Source organism: Myiozetetes cayanensis, unplaced genomic scaffold, assembly GCF_022539395.1.
Source record: "Myiozetetes cayanensis isolate MyiCay16 unplaced genomic scaffold, myiCay2020 scf6-25, whole genome shotgun sequence".
Classification (NCBI taxonomy): domain Eukaryota; kingdom Metazoa; phylum Chordata; class Aves; order Passeriformes; family Tyrannidae; genus Myiozetetes; species Myiozetetes cayanensis.
In genome coordinates this window covers 7,933,869-7,955,349 of record NW_026087853.1, presented here as the reverse complement: position 1 = coordinate 7,955,349, position 21,481 = coordinate 7,933,869, and the positions used below count along the sequence as shown (strand labels likewise).

At 39.8% G+C, this 21,481-nt stretch overlaps 1 protein-coding gene across 6 annotated transcripts in view; it reads left to right on the top strand.

The window, feature by feature from the left end:
• The first annotated feature begins 1,722 nt into the window (after positions 1–1,722).
• KLC1 (kinesin light chain 1) overlaps positions 1,723–21,481 on the top strand; it is a 50,239-nt gene continuing 30,480 nt past the window's right edge. For all 6 annotated transcript variants that reach the window (XM_050336948.1, XM_050336949.1, XM_050336947.1 and 3 more), the window contains exons 1-2: positions 1,723–2,057; positions 18,729–18,990. In XM_050336948.1, coding sequence (XP_050192905.1) covers positions 18,730–18,990 — 261 coding nt within the window. In that variant the 5' untranslated portion in view covers positions 1,723–2,057; position 18,729. The remainder of the gene's footprint in view (positions 2,058–18,728; positions 18,991–21,481) is intronic.

Genomic DNA, 21,481 nt, shown 5'->3' with positions numbered 1-21,481 from the left:
AGCTTTGATTCCTCTTCCAACTTCCTGCTTATTCTTAGGAGTCTTGCTTTCTCACCCGACTCCTGTTCTCACATCTGCCATTCTGTAGACTTGCTCAGTGCTGTATGTGAGAGCAAATAGATGTAAGCTCTGCTTTCCTTGAATATTTTTAATATTAGCATTTAGGTGAGGCTGCACATTTTGATTTACCACTATACCTCCTTATGTTTCCATTAGTTTGTGATTCATACCCTGTAGGTACTTCAGGGTTACACAAGGCAGGAGGACTAGATGGTCATTGCAGGTCCCTTCCAACTGAACAATGCTATTCTATTCCATGTGGAGCTCAGATGATAATGCACCATAATATAATTCTTTCATTAAGTTAGGTTGTCACTATCCTCTGATGATTTACAATGTTCATTTTACTGCTTTTCTTTCATCTCAGACCTCAATTCCTCCCAAATCTCAGGGCTTAACTTCTACCTAATGGAACACAACATAAAGAAAATACAGTGGCTGTTCCTTCCTCTCTAGCGAGAGTAGGAATGAAATTAGAAGCTGAGGCAAAGAAATAATTCTTGTGACAAGTGTCACTGAGTTCTCACAGAGGTCTGTCTTTTCATGTGTAAACCTGTAGAAGAGAAGGGATTTTTCGCTTAGTTCCGCGTGGAACAAAGACAAGGGCATTGAAATATATTAGCAGCACACACTGAGCCCTAAGGGGGGGCACAGCCTTCACCACACAATTTGTCCTTCAGCCTGTTTCCTCTGTTGTGATTGCTCCGTGAGCCACCACATGCTGTGGAGCTCTTCATGTGCATTTCACAGAATCATCAAGGCTGGAAGAGACCTTGAAGATCATCCAGTCCAGCTGTCAACCCATCACTGCCACTGAGATCTGTAAACCACATCACCCAGCGCCAGATCCAGACACCCCTTAAACACCTCCAGGGATGGTGACTCCACCACCTGCCTGGGCAACCTATTCCAATGCCTGACCACCCTAATGGTGAAAATTTTTTTCCTAATATCCAATCTGAATCTCCCTTGTCTCATCTTAAGGTAATTTCTTCTAGTCCTCTTGCTGCAGGCATGGTAGAAGATACCGGCTCCAACCTCACTACAGCCTCCTTTCAGGTAGGAGAGCAATGTGGTCCCACCTGAGCCTCCTCCTCGAGACTAAACATCTCCCAGCTCTCTCAGTCCTTCCTCACAAGATGTGTTTTCTAGACCTTTCATGAGCCTTGTTGCCCCTTAATGGACATGCTCCTGCACCTCAATGTCCCTTTTAAAGTGAGGAGATTTTCCCAGAGGCGTTCAGCTCAGACAGAGGCATCAGTTTCACGAGCCCTACAGTCACCAAAACCCTGAACTTCTTTTCCACAGCACTGGGCCAAAAACCAGCGCAAAGAGCATCAGCACCGGTGCCCCCGCTCTGGAGCGAAACCACCCCAAGTGCCAACGGAGGGCGCCCCGATGCAACGCCGTGTTCTGCTCTTCGCTGACACACACTTCGGGCAGACAAGGCCCTGTCGAGGTCCAGCAGCCTCGGGGATGCACCTGAACCCTTGACATCCCTGGGGACCGTGCCCGGCCGGGATGACGCCATGGGTGGGGGGCGGTGGGAAAGAAGGGCGCGCGGGCGCTTGTGGGAGAAGGGGGGGGAGCCGCCATGTCAGGAGGGGCGGGAGGGAGGGAAGGAGGGAGGGAGGGGAGCGCGGGGCGGGACAGGGGCGGCGGCCGCAGCCGCAGCGGCAGCAGCAGCAGCAGCGGGGCGGTGTTGGCGGCTGCCGGCAGCTGTCAGCCCCCGCTCCGCCGGCGCCCACCGCCCGCCTGTCACCGCTGCGGGGGGAGGGGGAGCACTGAGTGCGCTGCGGTGCTGACCCGCTTCCTTCCTTCCTTCCCTCCCTCCCTCTCTCCGGTCCTCTCTCTCCCCCCCAAAAAACCCCTTTCCTTCCTCCCTTCCGCCCGCCCATCGCTGACATCCTCCTCCGGCCGCCTCCCCGCCGCGGGCTGCGCGGCCCCCGCCGCCCCAGCGAGCGCTGCGCACATCGCCCGAGCTGCAGCACCGAGCGGTGAGCGGGGGGAGCCGCCCGGGCCGGGGGCGGCGGGCCGGGTGTGTGTTTGGGTGTGGGTGTGCGCGGTGTTTAATTCTTTCGCCTTCTCATCCGCCGCCGCGCAAACAACAAAAGGCTGCGCGGGCCGCCGGGTCCCCCCGCAGCGCCGCTGCTGACAGCCGGCCCCGTCCTTCCCCGCACCCAGGGCGGGGCGGCTTTCTGGGGAGGCTTCTTTTTGGGGGCGTTTTGTCACCTGCGCCCAGCGCTTTGGCTGTGGCGAAGGGGATGTCCCCCGGGATGGGGATCGGCTCGGCTTTGTCGCCGTTTCCTCTCGCTGCCGGCTCCCCTCGGTGCTGCGGCGGGCGCCGCCCTGGGAGGGAGCGGGGCGAGCCGGCCCTGCGGCTCCGGGCGAGCGGCGCTTTGTCTGCCACCCCCCCGGCCCAGGGGTCTCATTCCGCTGCCAGTTCCGAATCCGTGGAAGGCGAGGCGAGGAGAGGTCTTCCTCGGGCTTTGTACATAGTGACCGGATTTGTACGCTGTAGGTCACCTGCCGTGCGATTCGTGGTCGGAGGTGATTCGTAGACTTGGGTCTTGGCCGGGTTTCTACACCTCTAAAATAAGGAGAACATTGATGAGGGACGCGTTATCCTAGCAAAACTACACACCTGATTGAAATGATAACTCCGTCTTCAGGGCAGATAGTAATTGGAAGGAGGCTTTAAAGCCTTACTCGTTTTGTCTTCGTCTTTCTAGTATTTTTAGGTAACAAGATGCCAGATTTGTAGATATGCATAGCAGATGTCTGTAATCACAGGGAAGAACTTCTTGACACCTTATTGAATTCTGTGTTCTAAGCATATTGTAATGACTAAGGTGGCATCACCTAGTGTAATGCTATCACCAGGCTTTTTGAAGGCTACTAAATCAAATGATGGTGCTCTTACTCCGTTTGTTTTTTTTTTCCTGGTAATGATTTACATCAGTGGATATGATATAAATGTAGCATTAATACTCAAATACTGGTCATGGAACCAAAATACAGACTCAGAAAGTAAAATCAGCTAGCAAAAAATGGAAGTCTGTTTTTATAGTTTGCTTTGAACAGCAAAATTGTGAGCCAGTGTCATTCACGATATAAAATGCTTTCATGGTTATACATAAAAATACATAAAACTAAAACTGTTAGAATATAATTTTTAGCGGTTTTGTGATTGGCAGGAGTTTTAGCAACAATTACTCTGCCAAGTAATTGTCTCTTTCACTTCCACTTTTGTATTTGCTCATCACTTAAATAGCAAACTTAGGTGCAAATGGTGTGCATTGGAAGCTAAAAAGGAACCTTCGAGATCTGAGACAGCATTTTAATTAAAAACCCAAACAACAAAACTGAAAGCGACACCTTTTTGAATGCACATTTGGTTTAAAACTCCTTTGGAAAATAGCTTTATTTTAATTGAGTATGAATTCCAAAGCTTCAGCGAAACACGATAGAGGATATTATAACCCTAGGATTACAGATGCAATTGTGGAAGTTACACATTCAGCATTTACTGGCAGCAGAGAGAAAGCTGATCCATCTGGTGAGTCTGAGCAGAAGACCTTCTAAGTCACTTGCACAATAATTTTTGTGACCACATGGCTTAAGAGGACCTTTTCCCTGAAATCACAACAGATATGGAGAACTCTAACAGTTCCATTGAGGTGCTCATTTTATATAATGCAGATCCATTTGGGTAAATGCAGGGAAGCTAAATCGTCTGTTCCCGAAACTTGCCGATCAATGCAGTATCACTTCTGCATCGTGTTGCAGTTTAAGTTTGGCAACCGTAATGTTTCTGAAGGATGATGATGGAGCTGGACAGTTCTGGTAATCAAAAATTCTAATAGCAGTTCGAGCTTAGATTCCTTTCACCTGCTACAATATGGAATTAAAAAAGAGAATAAAATTATCTTCCAAGGGTCCTGTGCAATAGGCTCATGTACTGTTTGTCAAATCCCTATGATATGCTTAACAGTGCCTTGTTAATGGAAAGAAATTTTTTAAAAGGTCTGTGTTTGACAAAAGAAGAATCACGTAGACAATTTTTAATTAAATATACAGGAGTCCAGAATACAATCTTCTGAATGTTTTTGACATACAAGATTCAAAATGCACTCTACAGACACATATATAAGAGCAATTGCTGCTTCCTGCATTTATGAAGAACTTCCCATAGTAATGTCCCTCATTTGTGTGCTGCTCATACGGTGCACGTCTCTCTATGTGTATCTTTTTGTGTATACACACATACCTATGTATGTATGTCGTTTAATTGGGGGTTTGGGAAATATTGTAGCCTCATATTCAGTTCTGAGTCCATGAAATGCAGCTTCTCCTTCTCTCGAGACGTGGGCTTGTGCAGTTACTCTTTCGTCTCTTCCTCTGTTTGACTCCTCTGGCAGACGTGCAGTGGGATTTACTCTGGGATTGATAGCATCTCTTCAGATGCTCATGATTATTTTAAAACTCAATTCGGTGTACAAAGACTTGTAAAAGAATGTTTTTATAAAAGGAGTGAAAAATACGGAGATCTGGGCAAGTTTGTAAATAAGCAAAATATACTCCTGTATTTAATGCTGAAGAGCAGAGTAACAGATAGTGATGGGGACAAGCGTTCTAGGTCTAGTTAAATAAACATCCTTTGTAGTCAGTCTGCCTCCCGGGTGTTGTTCAGTATGACACTGCTGTTATGAAAATGGACCAATTCCATCATTATTGCAATAAAGTGAGTAGTTACAGGTACTTTTCTCTTAGTTCAGGCTCCATAATACTTGGTGTTTCCTAAGTATTTCTAATTGTTTCCTAAGAACATTATGTTTACCTTGGCCAAAGTTTAGAAAAACATTTATTTTTCAATGTTAACTCTCATATTCCTTCAAACAAAGGCATAACAGACATACTGTCTAATACATACTTTGTTGTAACCAAGTAGCAGTCCAAGACAGATTGTTCATTCTAAAAAGAAATCTCTTAGACTTCAAAATAGAACTGATTGTAATAGTTATCCTGAGTCACAGTCAGCTTCAGGTATTTTTGAGGGGCTTTCCCAGAATTTTCTTTAGTGAAATGTTTTCCTTTCTGAAAGCAGGGTGTAGAAGCAAGTGTGGTTCCTTTGAAAAATTCCTTGATAAATGCCTGACCAGGAAAAGGTGCACTTATGCTTACCTAGACTTGCTTTTGTTGCCATCATTTTACAGGCTTAAATTGGGCACTTTGTTATGAGGATCAGAACCAGGATTACAGATGCTTTCAGTGATAGAGGAATTATTTCCATAGAGTTCTGTGTGAGGTGCTTTGTAGTCATCAGGCATAAGATGACACTGTATTTGGGGGTTCTTTGTGCTAGACAATTAGTATACTTACTAATGACAGGCTGTGGTGAGTCGGCAAGCATGGGACCAAGATGTATTTGTGCTTCTAGTATCCATAATATGTTTGGGAATGTGAACAAAAGGTGAACACTAAAGCACGATTAGTACTAGATATGCTAATTTCTTGTGATGTATGGAGAAAATTAATCTCTGGTAGTTGACAGTTTCTTCAGATTCAGTCAGCTAAGAAAACAGATGCAAGTAACAGTATCTGTGTGTTGATTTAATCACCGTTTGTTTCTTTGAATCCAGCTTATCTCCCAGGGATTTTGCTGTTTAACTCTTTTTAGTGCAACCAGGAACAATCTTTACTCTTCACGGAAGCTGTGTTTTGACATTTTTGTAGAATAAAAATGAGTTTATTTTGTCAAATTATTGTTGGTTATGTTTCTTTTGCAAAATTAGGAAGTCATCTTATGTTACAGATATGCTTTCCCTCTGTCTACTTAAATGTACAGATTTTGTATGGGGTTTCTCAACATCAAATCTTGCTTACAGATAAAAGCAGTAAAATACCTTTTGCAGACACACTAAAAAGTGAGCAGTTTCCTGTTTTAGTTCTTTGAGATTCTACCATAAAACCCATTCATTGTGTTTAGATTTCCTTTCTGGAACTATAGATTTTGTTATACTGGAACTATAGCTGATTTTATTAAATTTTAAAGTGACTAAAGCAAAGGATGTAATGAGTCTAGTGGGTAGTGCAGGCTTCTTTACATTATCTTCCTTACATATTAAACTCAATTTACTATGTGATGTACTCCAGCAAGCCATTTGAAAAGTTGACATTGCACTGATTAATGTTCAGAAGTTCAAGAAATGTCTGATGTAAACCATCTTTTTGGTACTACTTAAAAAGTTGTACATACAAGTTAGTCTTTTTGAAGGACAATGCTTATATTTCTCAGAATTATCAGATAACTGTTTATCTTAATCCTTATCAGTGTTTGTATGTAGTTGTTAAGTAGTTAAATGTTAACAAAAAATTAGGATTGCTGGCAATGCGGTGTTATTTGCGTGTGTGCCACTCCACAGTGCAGTGTGGTGGTTTGAAGCTTTGAGTAAGGAATTGCAGTAACTGCATTCCTGCTACATCTTGAGTTTGCTCCTTCCAGCTGACAGTAGCTGAATGATTTGTGAACCACGTCACACAGATTAGGGACTGGCAAGGGAGGAGCACAGTTGTGTTGGGGTGGTTTATTTTTTTCCTGAATAGAATATTGTGTTTTAAGATTAAGTGCTTTTGTGGATGTTCCTTTATCAAACAATGGATGAATAGTGTAGGAAAGTCATGGTTCTCTTTCTCTTTCTGGCTTGGGCAGTTTCCATTTCAGAGAGGCTGCTGTTCCTCTGTCACCCTCCTGTCTTCAGCAGGAGTGGGTTTTGCTATACCCTCACCTTTAATGTTTCATTTGTTCCTGTGCTTAAACTGGGTGTTCCTCCTTGCTCCCTGCCCCCAGTCGTATTTCATGTGTGTTTGGAGGGAGAAGGGTTGATTAAACATGTGGGATTCCTCCCTGCCCCTCAGTGCAGGGGTTGGCAGTGTGTAGGCATTTTAATGCAACTATAGTGGGATGGTCATCTGTGAGGGTGTAGGGGAGGTTACAGGCTTGAGCTGGGAGGAGGACTACAACCTTCTGAAATGCTCCTGCTGACAGAATAGGAGTATATAATTGATCTCTAAGGTTCAAATTCAGTGCTGGTTTATGTAGTTCCCCAGGCCTGCAACTTGTTCTGTGTATTTGTTCTTCCAACACATCTCACTGCTTGGCAGCCTGGGGAAATAGGTGTATTCTGACTGTTTGTGTCCTGGACCTTTTCCTTTTCTGTCCCCTCAACTCTGACTGAAAAATAATCCAGTAAAAGGCACAAAAATATTTGTTTTGATTTATTATGGACAGGAGTGTTTGTGCTGGAATGATGGGGGATGTGAATGAAATGTATGGCTGGATGAGGAGCATCACCAGGTTATTATCTCTAACCATAGCCTTGGTGAGTGAACAAGTGCTCATGGTTTGGTGTTTGCAGGAAGCCAGACCAGATGATTCAGTGGCCATTTCTGTCTCTAAATTCCTCTGTACATGGAAGATACAAGAATGTGCTGTTGTTTATATTTACAGTTTCTCTGGATGTAGTAGCCCAGTTGCGTTCAGTATAATGAATATTACTGCACCGAAACATGGAGGGGTGCAGGAGTTATGACGATGTTTGGAAGTGTGTTAGGCATAAATGACAGTGACCTGGAAGTCTTGCTAGAGGTATGAATGAATGATTCCTCAGGAAGACATGTTATTTCTGAGGAGTGATATATATTGGAAGGGTTTGGTGTGCTAACCTGATCACTGTGCCCATGGTAAGGCAGAATTATGTTTAACAGTGTTCATCACATTAGAGAGGATGTGATAAAACTGCTTTGTAAGGTTCTGGTCTAGGAGCATTCTGGAATGCAGGATACTGGTCCTTGGTTGGCATTCCCAAGGTCTTAAGAAATAGTGCAGAGATGGCATGCAGTGTTCTGTTATGGTACTAATAGATGCCATAGCCAGATTTTTTCTTTACTTTTTGAATTGGTTGTCCATTCTATACCTTTTGAAAAGACAAGAGGCACCACTGGGTGACTTTGAGTCAGAGTAATTTGATATTACTTAATTACATCTCCTTTCCATTGTTCAGAAAAGAGATAAAGGCAGATTAATGAATCAATTACTCTACTTTTAAATATTTTTTTATTCAGTTAGTATCAATTTCTCTCCCAGTTCTTTTAAGTAAAGATTGCATCCTGCATGTTGATTTTAGCACACACTTAAAATTATTGTTGTTAAAATAAATCATACAACTTCAGAAAAAATTTCTTGAGGTTGGAGTGTGTGCAGAATGCAGGTGGGGAGCAAAGATGCACAGCATAGTTTTGAAAGCAGCAGCCAGTGGGGTTTGAATTACAGTGACTGCTGGTAGTTTGTGTGGCCATTGAATTTTGATCCCTGCCTGTTTGTTACGATAACAAATGGCCTGAAAATATGCTCGCTGACTTTCTTTTCCTATTTTTTTCTCTCAGCCTGTAGTCTGGCTACACATGAAGCAATATTTGCCAGCACATGATACGGTGCTTTTAATGGCACAGCTGTTTTAGGAAGCCACTGTTCTGCCACCCTTCGGAGGAGGATGCTTTCAAAACCCCTTTACCCAAGCGAGGTGGTTTAAGAAATAACACTAAAATGTAACTTGAAACTTCTTTGTGTTTATTTTCCAGTTAGTGTGTGCTCTTGTTCTGTGTCAGTCCACCAGAAGAGTGTTGTGCTGCAGCAGGGTGGTGGGAACTGCCACACTACTGGTGTTACCACAGCAAGGGTTTCAGGAGACCCAAAGGGTCACCCAGTGCCCAGCACTAACAAAGATAAATCATGAATGTGAAAGATCACTGGAAAGGGGGCTGGAATTGTGGTTTGGTCCTCAGGTGTGAGTGCACACAAGGCACATGTGTTAAATGCTGGGTTAGGGCTTGCTGTACCTCCTGGCCCAGTAGAGTTCAGACCATCTGAGTAAGCCCTGAAGATTATGCAGTACTTAAAAGGAAATTATTTCCAACCCCACAGATAAATCAGCTCTCTGCAGTAGTAGGTAAGAAACAGTGAGTGATGCGAGGTTCTTTTTCTAGATGATTGCATCATTAGCTATGATTTCTATGAAATTAAGTATGTAAGGTATAGAAAAAATAAGTCTGATAATTGGTGATTGCCATCAAAAGTATCAATTTGATATATTTTATTGGATAGCATTCATTTCCTCTTAATGTTAATGCCTGAACAATTTAATTGTGAAACTTTTTCTGTAGTAATTTTGTAAGAATTAGGTTAGTGGTTTTGTATTTCTTTTTTTTTAATAGAAGGATAAGCAGGAGGAGGCAGTTTTTCCTAAAGCTCAAAGGAAGACCCTGCACAGTTTGTGCATCTTAAAGTGTAAACTATTAGATAGCTTCAAAACCAGATTTAAGGACTTGTTAAACCTAAAGACTAGTGTGTGCTGAAACAATGGTAGTGGATGTTCCTTTTATGTCTGCGGAAGAAATTGCCGGTTTTCTTGTTTCAGTTCAAATAACCCTTCTCTTTGATGTCCTCAAGCGTGTAAAAGCAACGTAATCTGTACTCACAGTAAATTGTCAGCAGAGTTTCCCACATAATTCCAATAATACGAGACAAGATATGGCCCTCTCTGCCCTTCCTGAATGCATTTTTTAGATGTTTTTAGGTATGCTATAAAAAGTAGATTTGGTTAAGATTATAGATCTGATGTTAGTAAGTGGTAGCTGATGGAGTTTTTAATGTATTATGGAAGTCTGATTTGATGGGAACATTCCTGTGCTTTTACCTAAGTGCTATTTAGAGCTTAGATAAATAGATAACATAAATGGATGCTTACTTTCATTGGTCAATAAAGCAGTTCTTGTCCAAAAATAACTCTGCAAAATGAAGGAACTAGAGGCGAGCTCAAAAACTGTTTTGTGTATATTACTGACAGCTTAAAATTCCAAGACAAGTAGCTTTGAAAACACTTTTGGTTTTACTGTACCCCTCTATCCCAGGCTCAGACTCTCTCACCAGCTAGAATCGGTCTTAACAAGGCACTTACCAGGATTCACTGAAGTTGGTTGCGTGAGTTGGCAAGTCCATGAAGAGCCAAGTGCCATTTTCACACAGAAATAAATGTAGATTTGTGGAATATTGAGGGAGAAACTGTGGAATTTGATAATGATGATGGATTTGTAACACAAACTGTCTTGACAGTATTTATTTAAAAATACAGTCAGAATTTCCCTTCAATCCACTTAACGTACATAATTTATGAAGCATGTCTTTATAACTACAAAATACTAAACTACAACACAATTTTTTGAACAAGCCTTGATTTTTCCTGATGTGTTTGATTCTTATGACAAGCCTTTTAAATAACTAAGGGTAAATGTAATTGCTTTTTAAGTGATTAAACTTCTGCCTTCTGATGCATTTAAATACGTTTATTCTGTTTTTATGTAACTAATCTTAATACAGTCATGGCCATTTTTTTTAAATGGCCCAGTGAGGTGTGGGTGTTTTTGTCATAAGCAGAAGGCAAATCCTCTGTGGCCCGGACTGGTATATTGTCAGCATTTTAGGGAAGGCAGAAAGCTCTACTTTCTCGAGGTCCATTGGTGGCAGCTTGGAAGTGTTTATTTGTCCTCCCTAAGGAAGTGCTTGCTTTGAAGGAGCCCAACAGACGCTGTTTGCTGTTGACACAGCAGTGGTACAGAAAGGAGGCAACTCCCTTGCTCCAAGGGCTCAGAGACCTTGCAGTTTGCAGCCTGTACATGTTCAGAGATTGCATGGACTTAACTAAAATTTTAAAAATTAGCAGTAGAGGTCTTTTCCCAACACTGCCAAACAGCGAAAGAGGTTTGTGTTTTGGTTTTATAGCTCCAGAAAAGATCTTGCCACGGGTCTGAGGGGTAGGTATGTTGTTTCAGATTTTGAGCCAGGAAGTTATGTACCACCAGCCTGTAACAGATGATAGTAACTGCGATTAACGAAAGAGTTAATCAGGTGTACCTTCTTGAAAGTGTGGCTTTTAGTGCAGTTCCTCTGAACTCCTGACTGTTTCTACTAAACTGCCTTAGACACACACACGCCTGTCAGATTTCTTTTGTGCTTGCTTCAGCTTTGAGGAAGAGTAATCTTTGATGTGACAACAAATGCATAGAAGGATCTTAATATACACCCAGCTTCATTTGAAACCTGAGATGTTAGAAGGGCTTAGGAATGTGTACAGAGAGTGTATTTTTTCTTTTTACTTGCTTTTGATACATGTGAACTGATTGTAGGATCTAAACAAATGACACCTTTCAGAGAAAGAGAATCTAGGGTGATTTTAGGAGATGTTACTATTTTGTATTTTAGTAACTGTCTGTTTTTTAGGGCTTCAGAAAGGTAAAATGTAGCTGGTGGGCTGTGCCAGAAAGAGGATACTTTCCTTGATTCGTTTTACACAAATAGTGGGGGTAGTCACATCATGTGCGGGTCTCTGTCTGCTGCAGTACGTGAGCAGGAAGAGCAAGGTGGGATTTGGCCTGCAGCATTATGGAATTCCAGATATGCTGTAATCTAAAAGAGATTTTGGAAATAGATTGCCAGGTCATCTGGATTGTCTGCAGTTAAAAGGATACAGATTTGCTGTATCATGATAATTGAAATGCCAGCTAGTAGCTAGTGTTTATTCAGTGCAGTACTGTCAAGGGATTGACACCATAATCTTTTCTTTAAGAGGAAGAATAATCTGTGTCGTTACGAAATGCTTTTATGTCACTGACTACTTTAATGCTGTGTGAGGATTTTTTTCTGAATTAACCATTTCAGGAGGAAGTAATTTTATGAAAATAGTTTGCTACAAAGAAGGCAGGCTGAGGGCTGAAATTATTCTCAAGGGTTTTTATCAGTTATGCTTGAAATGTGCAAAAGTATTAATTTCAAAATAGTGTTAAGTTTTTTACCTATAAGAATGCAGGTATGATTGCTAAGGAACAGTATATGCATCATTAGTGTTGAAGGAGCATGCTATAGAAATCTAAATGAAGGGACTCTGCAGCAGAGCAAATCTTCATAGCTTGTACTTTCTCAGCAGTGCAAATCATCTTAGCTTGTGCTTTCTCAAAGAGAATTGTCAGCATCACCCTTGCTAAGGGTTTTATTGTAGCTATTTTTGCTGTCATCTCTTTCTTTAGCAAATACAGTTTGTTAGCCTACTTTTCTCCTTAATAATTTTTTCATCTTCCAAAGAATCCCAAGATGTCCCCTGAAACGTATGTTTTGTTTTTTTTTTTCTATGACAGGCTCCAGTGTTAGAAGATTCCGAGATTTATCAAGGTAGATACACAGTGGCTTATGTTCTTCAGCTAAACAAGTACATAATCCTCTTCACTTAAACATAATTTAATGCAGTGCATGGGCTTATTGATAACCATTGGGGTTTCCCGGAGCCTGACACAGTGTTTTTTCGAGATGGATGCTCTTGTGGTGCAGCTTCTTCCCACTGATGCCATGTGGAGAGTAGGCTGCTGCTGGCAGTCTCGACAGAAAAGCAACACCCCTGTTAATCTGGAGGAAATCTCTGCCTGTATTCAAGTTTTCTAGTGTTTTACCCTTTTTAGTCAAGCTGTCCTCTGCCTATTGGGCGTTTCTTCAGAAATTGGCGGACTTAACTATAAATACTAAAACTTTGCAATATATGAATGTCCAGTTTGCCTACCAACACAAACATCTTGTGGTGGTAAGGGTTATAGGTCAGATTATGAATGTGATTCTGAGCTTTTCCTGGCATATGTGCCCTTGACATGAAAGGACTACAGATGACCTTGTTATAGTATTTACCTTGCATACTTTCTTTTTAAACCAAGTAGTAGGTCAGACTTCGGCATTCAGTGTTATCTCTGGGTTGAAGGCTGACAGAAGGAGCACAGTAAGATTTTTTTAAAATTCAGATACTTATTAGCAGGACGTTTTTAGAAAAAAGTGACTCCCCTCGGTAGAGGGGCCGTTGCTCTGTAGCTTCATGTTGGTTGGTAGTCATGTGCAGCTCCATCTTCTTACCTGCTTCTGGTCAGTGATCACAGCCTCCAGTATGTGCTGCTAATTGTTTTTATGGTTTTTAATGTAGCGTGTGTTACCTGAGTGCCAAATTGTGAAGGTGCTTTCTGAGATCACATACTTGGAAACCTGAGGCAGTGCAGAAGTGCAGCAGTATTCTGTTTATAGAACTGGGTCAGCGAGTGTGCCTTCAGTCTGACCTCCAACAGGATGCTGTTTGCAGTTCCAGATTTTCTATTCTATGTCGATTCAAATATAGATGATGCAAAGAGGGATGGATGGATGGATGGATAGGACTGGCAGTAAAGCTACAGTCCTGAATACGTCAAGAGGAAAAAGCTACTTTGATTCTTTTGGGGGTTAGAGGTAATGTATTGGAATAAAATAAAGGCAAATAAAAAAAAAGAGAAATATTATAAATTTCCTTATGTATGGGAGTGTGACTTGTGATGGCAGAAATAGGCTCACAGAGAAAGAGAAATTAACATCTTATATTAAAAAAAATGAAAGTGATCATTGCTCCCTCAGACTTGGAGATTCCTGACTGTAAATGATAACAGAAATATATTCAAACCAGAGTGTTTGTTATCCGAGTCCTTTGACAAACACCTTTCTAAGTGTTTGAAAGGCATCGAGAGTGATTCATCCTTGTCATTTCTGCGTTTGGCTGGGTTGCTTTAGGGAAGAGTGCAGTTAATGCAGTGTTTGACACACAACTCAGTCCCTCCACAGACTGTTTTTCATCTCTTGCCTTTGTTGGTGATTTTCTTTTTGTGCTTGCAAGGCCTGTGATGTTTTGAGGATTGTTTGAGAAGGAAGTTTTCCATGTTATGAAGATTAGCAGTTAAAGCAGCTCCGCAGTATTTGAAGATGGTGCGTCCATGATGTAATGAGACGTGTTCTTGGTCTGAGCAGGGAATTAATGATTTGTAATTTGCAGTTCATACAGAATTGAAGCAAGCACATGGCAGATGTAGGGCACTGAGCCTTGCCATTTAATTAAGGGGGAACTAAGAGTGAAATTAGGGTTAAAAGCCCTGAAAAGAACTGATTATTGTTACAAAACAGAGACCTGATAGGTACATACTAGAGATACAAAAAGCTCAAATTAGTATATACTGTAACTGTGTGGAATTTGCAGTGCATGTAGATGACAGGTATGGCTGGAGACAGACAGTCTTGTAGCAGCTTTTACTGTTAGGAAGATGATTTACTCTTTCTTTAATGCAAACACATTATTCTGTAATTCTCAGCTATACTGCTTGCTAACTGTATATTCAGAGGAAGAAGTCTAGGGAGAATTTAGCTTGACACAGCAGTTTAGACTTTAGGGGTTTTGAAATTTATTTATTTTAAATTGTGTTTTGAAGTAATAATGATCAGACACTAGATACATTAAAAATTTATCTCTCAAGCTTTTAGTACTTGAAACCTATTAAATAATGAAAATATCAATACAGAGAGAGGGAATCTTTAGGGATTCATCACAAGGGAAAAAAAACCAAAAAACAACTGGAATGGTTTTGTTTATTTTTCTTTAGGATCTGTACTAATCTTTAGTCAAGGAAAAAAAAAATCTTACAGGTTTTTTAGAATAAAATTCTTCCTTGGTAAGTTTTCCTACGCAAAGAGGGATTCATAAGTTTGTGTTTTGGCTGAGGAATATTTTGAGGTGATCTGCAGGAAAATGACACTTCTTTAAAAGTAGCTGAGTAGGAAAAGCTATTTATATTTAAGAGATCCTTAAATATGAGTTGAAGAGCTTAAGTAGCTAGTTATGATATGTGTATGTCCACAGGAGAATTTAGGCACAAATTGTGATGTCAGCATTTGATGTGCAGTCGTTTTTAAAGTTTTATGAATAACAAAATACTTAAACTGATTAAAGATAACAGCCACTTAAGTCGTTTGTATATGATGGGATTATCCCACTGGTTACACCACTGAAAGACAGGAGACTTGTCCCTGCTTCCTTTGTGTGTTCTTTGGTTCATATTCTTGCTGTTCTCACTCCATTTCTTTAAGTTTAATGTTGCAAAATTTTGTGGAAACCTCTTTAGTAGGTGCCATGGCAGGGCTTTTTATGTTGATCTGTCAAAGTTAATTAATTTTTATGTGGTTGAAGAAGGTTGGTTGATTTTTAACAAACAAAAAAAGGGAAGCACTAAGTTACTTTTGTACTTCAGTAAAGTCTATATTGTTGAAAACAGACAAGGAAGGTGACACTCAAGGTTTACCTAGGCACATACTTAATAAGAGATGTAAATTTCTTAAGCCAGCAGGCGAGTTTGTAACTCTGGATGCTTTACATTTTTTTTTTCATCCAAAATTCTGTTTTCCAAATGGATCTCTCTGCATCTTAATTCTTTGTTTCATTTTCAATTGTACACTGAGTTAAAAAATAGTATTTTAATCTATCACTCCTGCCTTATAACAGGTAAAATTTTCAGTGTCAAGGTAAAACTGACAGGAGCTTAAGAAGCCTTTATCTATGCCCTTTTTCTTCTCTAGGGAAAAAGTATAGGAAGAAAGAGTTAACATTTTTTGAAAAGTGACAACAGGAAGGCAGGGTACGTTTTTTCTCTTTTCCTCTGTATACATCCTACATACAAACTTAAATTTGCTGGCTTCCTTTATGGGGTTTGCTGCCTCGGGGTATGCAGATTTAATAATATGGTTATGTATTAACATATGCTGCTTGATGAATAGCTAATTATCTTTTATAAAATATATTTAAAAAATAATAGAAATATCGTCACACCTTCACTGTACTCTTAAAGGATATTTATTCATTTTACTCCTACAAAGAGTCAGATCTGATAATATGACAAATTACATGTTTGTTATCCTCCTGTTTTCTAAATTATTCTCCCAAACACAATCTGTGAAACTCTGAACAGCGTTGTCCAAATTTTCTGTGGTGTTTTATGAGGAGGTCATTTAAACAGACACCACACAAAACCTACGCCAAAAGATGCATCCCTGTCGGCAGGAGAGATTGGGATTCTAACAATTTTAACCAGAGGAGACTTAAGAATCGTTCTCCAGGCCGGATGGACCTTCAGGTCAGTCTGGTGTCTTGATGCAGCTTTTGACTTGACTCCAGCTCCAGCGTGATTTGCTGAGGCAGAGGAAGCTTTCAGCTGCATTTGGTTTGGAATGAGGTGGCTAAAAAAATCTGGCACACCGGATTTAGACAACACATATTCATAAAGCAGGTCTGCTGCTGGGATGCTTTTAAGTATACTTTTACCCCGTGGGTTTTCCTCTCTTCAAAAGCTGCTGTGCTGGCTTAGCCTCCCTTAATTGCCACTTCAGTGTATTTAGCCAGGGTTATGGACCTGATCTGACAACTTTTTTTTCCTTACAGTAACAAATCAGTGTCCTGGTTTCGTGTCTTAGCTGTAACTGTGCACCCAGATGTGTGTTTTGGCTGGATTTCGTGTGTCACACAGGTGCTTACTTTTTCAGGCTACTTCATTCTTTTTTTATGAACATGTGGCCATTGCAAGGCCTAATGTAGTTCTTGGCATTAGTTTCTGGGTTTTGTGTAACAGTGAGTGGGTGCTAATTTATTGGTATTCACTGCTTAGAATTCATTTTATTTCTACTCTGGTGTTTAAAATATGTAATTTTTTTAAAAACAGCGTCTATACATGCATAATAACTGTACATGGACACACTTGCTTTTTATCTTTGCTGTAGAATGGCATAATACTGAGGCATGCAGGAGTTGTTCAGGGGTACACAGAGGTAGTCACTTCAGTAGATGTTCTCTGCTGGTTTTATTTCCTTGTTATCAAAGGTTTGGTTCTTTGCATTCAGGTGTGAAATTACCAAGGGTAATTAAAGTTGAGCTGTATGCTGAAGTTAACACAATCAATAACAATTTCTTATATGATTGTGGGTGTTAGAAGCAGTTATTTACAAATTTGGCCCACATTAAATTGCAGTTAATTTTTCTACACAGCTCTAGAGAGTATGTGCTTTAAAACTGTCTTTTAAGCATTATGGATAATAGTTCTCAGGTTATAATTGGGAAATGTGTAAAAATCATTCTCATCAGGTTTTCATGAGTTAATTTCTTATGTCATGCTAGATTAGCTGGTTTATACAGATTTATGTGCTCCGTATTCATTTACATGTGAATATGAAGTTCTTGTATTTGACTGGGGTAAAACTAAATTCACTGCTTTCCCAAATTAACTGTGTTTTGAGACAGTAGATTATTATGGAATAAACCAGTGTCTTGTACAGCTTTTTTTTTTGTGACAAATGGGTATGTGCCTTTTGGGTATTGCATTGAAGGAGATCATATCAGAGAGGGTAATTTGAGTTCATATAAACAGAAGGAACAGTCTTATTTTTAATGTAATACAAGTGCATAAGAGCACATCCTCTGGCTGTTGTCATGATGTGCATATATGCATGTTCCTTATAGCAGTTTTAATTCAATGTTTAAGTGGATGTAATTTTTTTTCTTCTAAAACTAGACTCATTTCTGTTTTAATACAGTTTAACTAATATTAAATGTTAATCAATCCCCAAGTGTCTTCTCATAGATGTGATAATTTATTGCTCTTGAAAATCTTTCCTATTTCATTCTAATTTATACTTCCTGGTTCACTCAGAGATACAAGTATATTAAGTGTAAAGGAGTAATATCTCAGTTCTCTTTATTTTCATTTTAGAGCATTTTTCTGCGGACATTTTAAAAAAGGTCATATTATTTGCCTGTCTTCTCTTTGCATTTTTACATTGTTGTACTTGTTTGTCATTTCAGTAGCAGCGTGCATGATAAGCTACCTGAGTTTCTAAACTTTTTTGGATCTTCATTTGCATTTGGTAGAGATGTTGACAAACATTCAGAAATTTGCTATCCTTAGTGTAGGGCATAAGGTACTGACAAAATAGCGCAGTGAGATGTTTCTCGCAAGGGTTGTGTTACACAAACTACTTTTTCCAGCATGAGACAGCTGCTGCATCTTGATCAAAACAGCTGCATCTAGACCTGGGGGCAACTGAATGTCTCTGTGTAACTGTAGAGTTACAATAATGAGTGTAAAATAGTCTTGGAGGGAAAACATGTGGTCATAACAGTTTTTGTAGCCTTGGGAAAGGATGAAGAGGTTGTTTCCTTTTTACTGGAAAAGGATAACTTTTTTCTCATAATTGATTGATCAACCCTTTTAGAAGGCTGGATGGTATTTCTTCGAATTCTTCAAGCTCTATTTTGTGGTTGTTTTTAGAGTTGTAGATCAGCAGCATCTGCAAATAGCTGTATTTGTTATAGTGTATATTTTATACACCAGCTACTTTTGTACCAATTCTTGCACAAAGCAGAATCCTGGAGGTGCAGCCCTGTTGTTCAGTGCTCGCTAGAAATTCTTCTGCCGTGCTGTAGTCTGTATTTTATTATGTGGTGTTGTCTGATTCGTGAATGAGTGTTAATATTAAGTCTGGAAGTAGAAACTGGAAAACTTGAAACACAGTTCAAACCCAGGACTTAAAACATTGTAAAAATTGTGCACAAATATCATTGCATTCTGAGTATACATTTCAAATTTGTATGTTTAAATGACTTCTTAAAAGAAAACTTTATTCATTTAGAGAGAATGACTTATTTTATTTTTACTTTTGTATTAACTAACGTACTCTTCCATTTCAGAATGTATGAAAACATGTCCACAATGGTGTATTTAAAGGAAGAGAAGTTGGAGAAGCTTACTCAAGATGAAATCATTGCCAAAACTAAGCAAGTGATCAATGGACTAGAGGCACTGAAGAATGAACACAATTCAATTTTACAGAGCTTACTTGAAACACTGAAATGTTTGAAGAAAGATGACGAAACTAATCTGGTTGAAGAAAAATCAAACATGATTCGAAAGTCACTGGAAATGCTGGAGCTTGGCCTTAGTGAAGCACAGGTAAAATTGCAGTAAAAATAGAGCTTTTCAGACTTTGAGGATTTGCATTTGCCTTACTGAGTATTATTAGTAATGTGATGGGACATTTACATTTTTCTTGTATGTTAAGGAAGGCTGCTCTAATTAACAGGGTTATTTACTGTCTGTCTTGCAGTGTTAGTGAACTAATTGTACATTCAGTGTTAAAGCACTGAAGCTCTTAACTGAGCTCCTCTTTATGTCAGTGAGACATTTATATTTTCTCTTTGGACTTTTCCACGGCATTAGGTGGGTAATGTTCGAGCAGCTCTAGATGTTAACTCTAAATTACTGCATAGGAAGGTCCCACACATACTTCCACACATGTAAATGAATTTGCTTCAACCTGTGAGCTGTGGCATAACCTTAAATTCTGTGTTTATATTCCCTTGATTCCGAGATTCTTTGTAGTAACTCATGCTGCTCCTAGAGCTTAAGACTCTCTTAATGCTTATTAAAATTTTAGTAAACCAGAATTGAATCTAAAACATTTTAAAAGTTAAGAATTGAGTGCAGAATCTGAACAGCTTTCCCTGGTGCACTAGAGAAAGGGCTCTGAGCTAATTCCTGGGAACTGTCTTAGTCAATGAAGGTACCATGTGCAGAAGATGAGTAGAAAGATGCATGTTTAGTTGGGCTGTCAGGACTGTGTTTACAGTACAACTTTAGGGTATTTTGTACTAGATCAAAAACCTGGAATGATGTGATGTGACAGTCACCAGTGTAAAATGGCAGAGTGTTGGCAAAGGAGTTGAAAATGCCAATGTGTTGGTTCTATATTAATAGAGAATACTAATAGGCTATATTAATGTAGAGTATAGGCTTTATATTGGTCTATAACTGTGCTCAGGCTTCTCATCTGGATTGAGCTGTTATTGCTTGGTGATCTGGAAGCTGTGTGCATTGGATCGTGGTGAATTGAGACTGAGAGAATGAAATATGGGTTACCAGACATGGGAACTTAGAAGCCCTGGACATTATGGTACAGACTGTCAGGCCTTATTATGTTATACAAGCTGTGATCCTTTGTGTTGGGAGGAAATACTAGAAGATACATGGAATAAAATTGCAATAGTCGAGTTACCTTTAATGGTTGTTTGTAGAAGATCTGTGAGCGAATTAAAACCTTCTCTCTCCTAACTCGGATGTGGGATTGGGACTCTGAAAAGCTGGTTCTGATTCTTGGCTCTGTCACATTCAGCAGCCTCAGTTGCAGATGTTCCTGCCTTGTTTGCTTCATCTGGTACTTTGTGGACTGTGGTGATGAGGAGCCAAGAAGTCTTTATTTGCTGCCTTCATTAGGAAACCAATTACACTTCAAACTACTACTCTAAAACCTGATAAGGCTACTCTTCCTGCAGCTTTGGGTTGTAACAATGTAGTAATTTTTTGTTGTTGTTTATTTAAATTGAGAAATGGAAATGTGTAATAGACTTTTTTGTTTTTGTGATATGCACGTAGGTCTGGTGACATAAGCGTTATTTCCATGAAAATGAAACTAACTTTGCTGAAGAAGTGATCAGACTTTCCTTTCAGTTAATTCTAGAGTGTAACATTACAAAAGATTTTAGTTTGCCATTGTAGCTTGTTCAGTGTTTTAGTATGTTGACCTTATTACCACAACTTTCCTAAATGTACTTTCTGATGTTACAAATGTCACTGTTCGAATAGACCAAGTAATTTAAAAGATTGGATATGTAAATATGTAAATACGTGGGTGCTGAAGCCTAGAGATTTGGACTTGTATTAGAAAATTATACCTGGAGTTTTTCTTACCTTTATAGGAAAAAGTTGTTTCTAAAGGCTTGATGAATTTTTTGACACCTGAAATTTCCGCTAAGGACACCATCTGTTTCACATTAAATACTTAGTTTAAAACCACTTAAAGGTATCTTTGTTAAAAAAAAGAGCCTGAAATTGAGGAGATGAAATACTAGCAACTTGGGGACATCAAACTGATCTAAAAGATTTGTATTCTCACCAGTGGCCCACTCTTCCAAGGTGTGCTTCCTGGGATGGCTGTCAGCTGTTCTGCATATGTCAGTGGGAGATTGCATACACAGTGAGGGGAGGGTATCTTCTGCTGGTAGTGTTTGGCTTCTGTTTAATAAGCTGCTTTTTCATTTAACTTCGCTTAGCAAAAAAAGCCCCAATCCAAGCAGACTACTGCTTTTATGGCTGTTCTATTTTTGTCCTTAATATGACTGGATTTGAATGTCTGCACACTCAAGCTTATAAGTAATATAAAGTGCTTATATACATTGTGTGATCACTGGCACATCTAGAGCTCAGTAGTATAGCTGTCCCTTTGAAGTATCACTGTTATGCTGAGGTGTTCATCCTTATGAACTGTAAGCACAAAAATTATTTCCTCCTCTGCCTGGAAGCTGCTAAATTAGAACTCTGTGTTAGTTCTTAGGTTATTTTTGTGATCCTTCAAGTTAAAACTGCTCCATTTCATGTTAGTGGAACA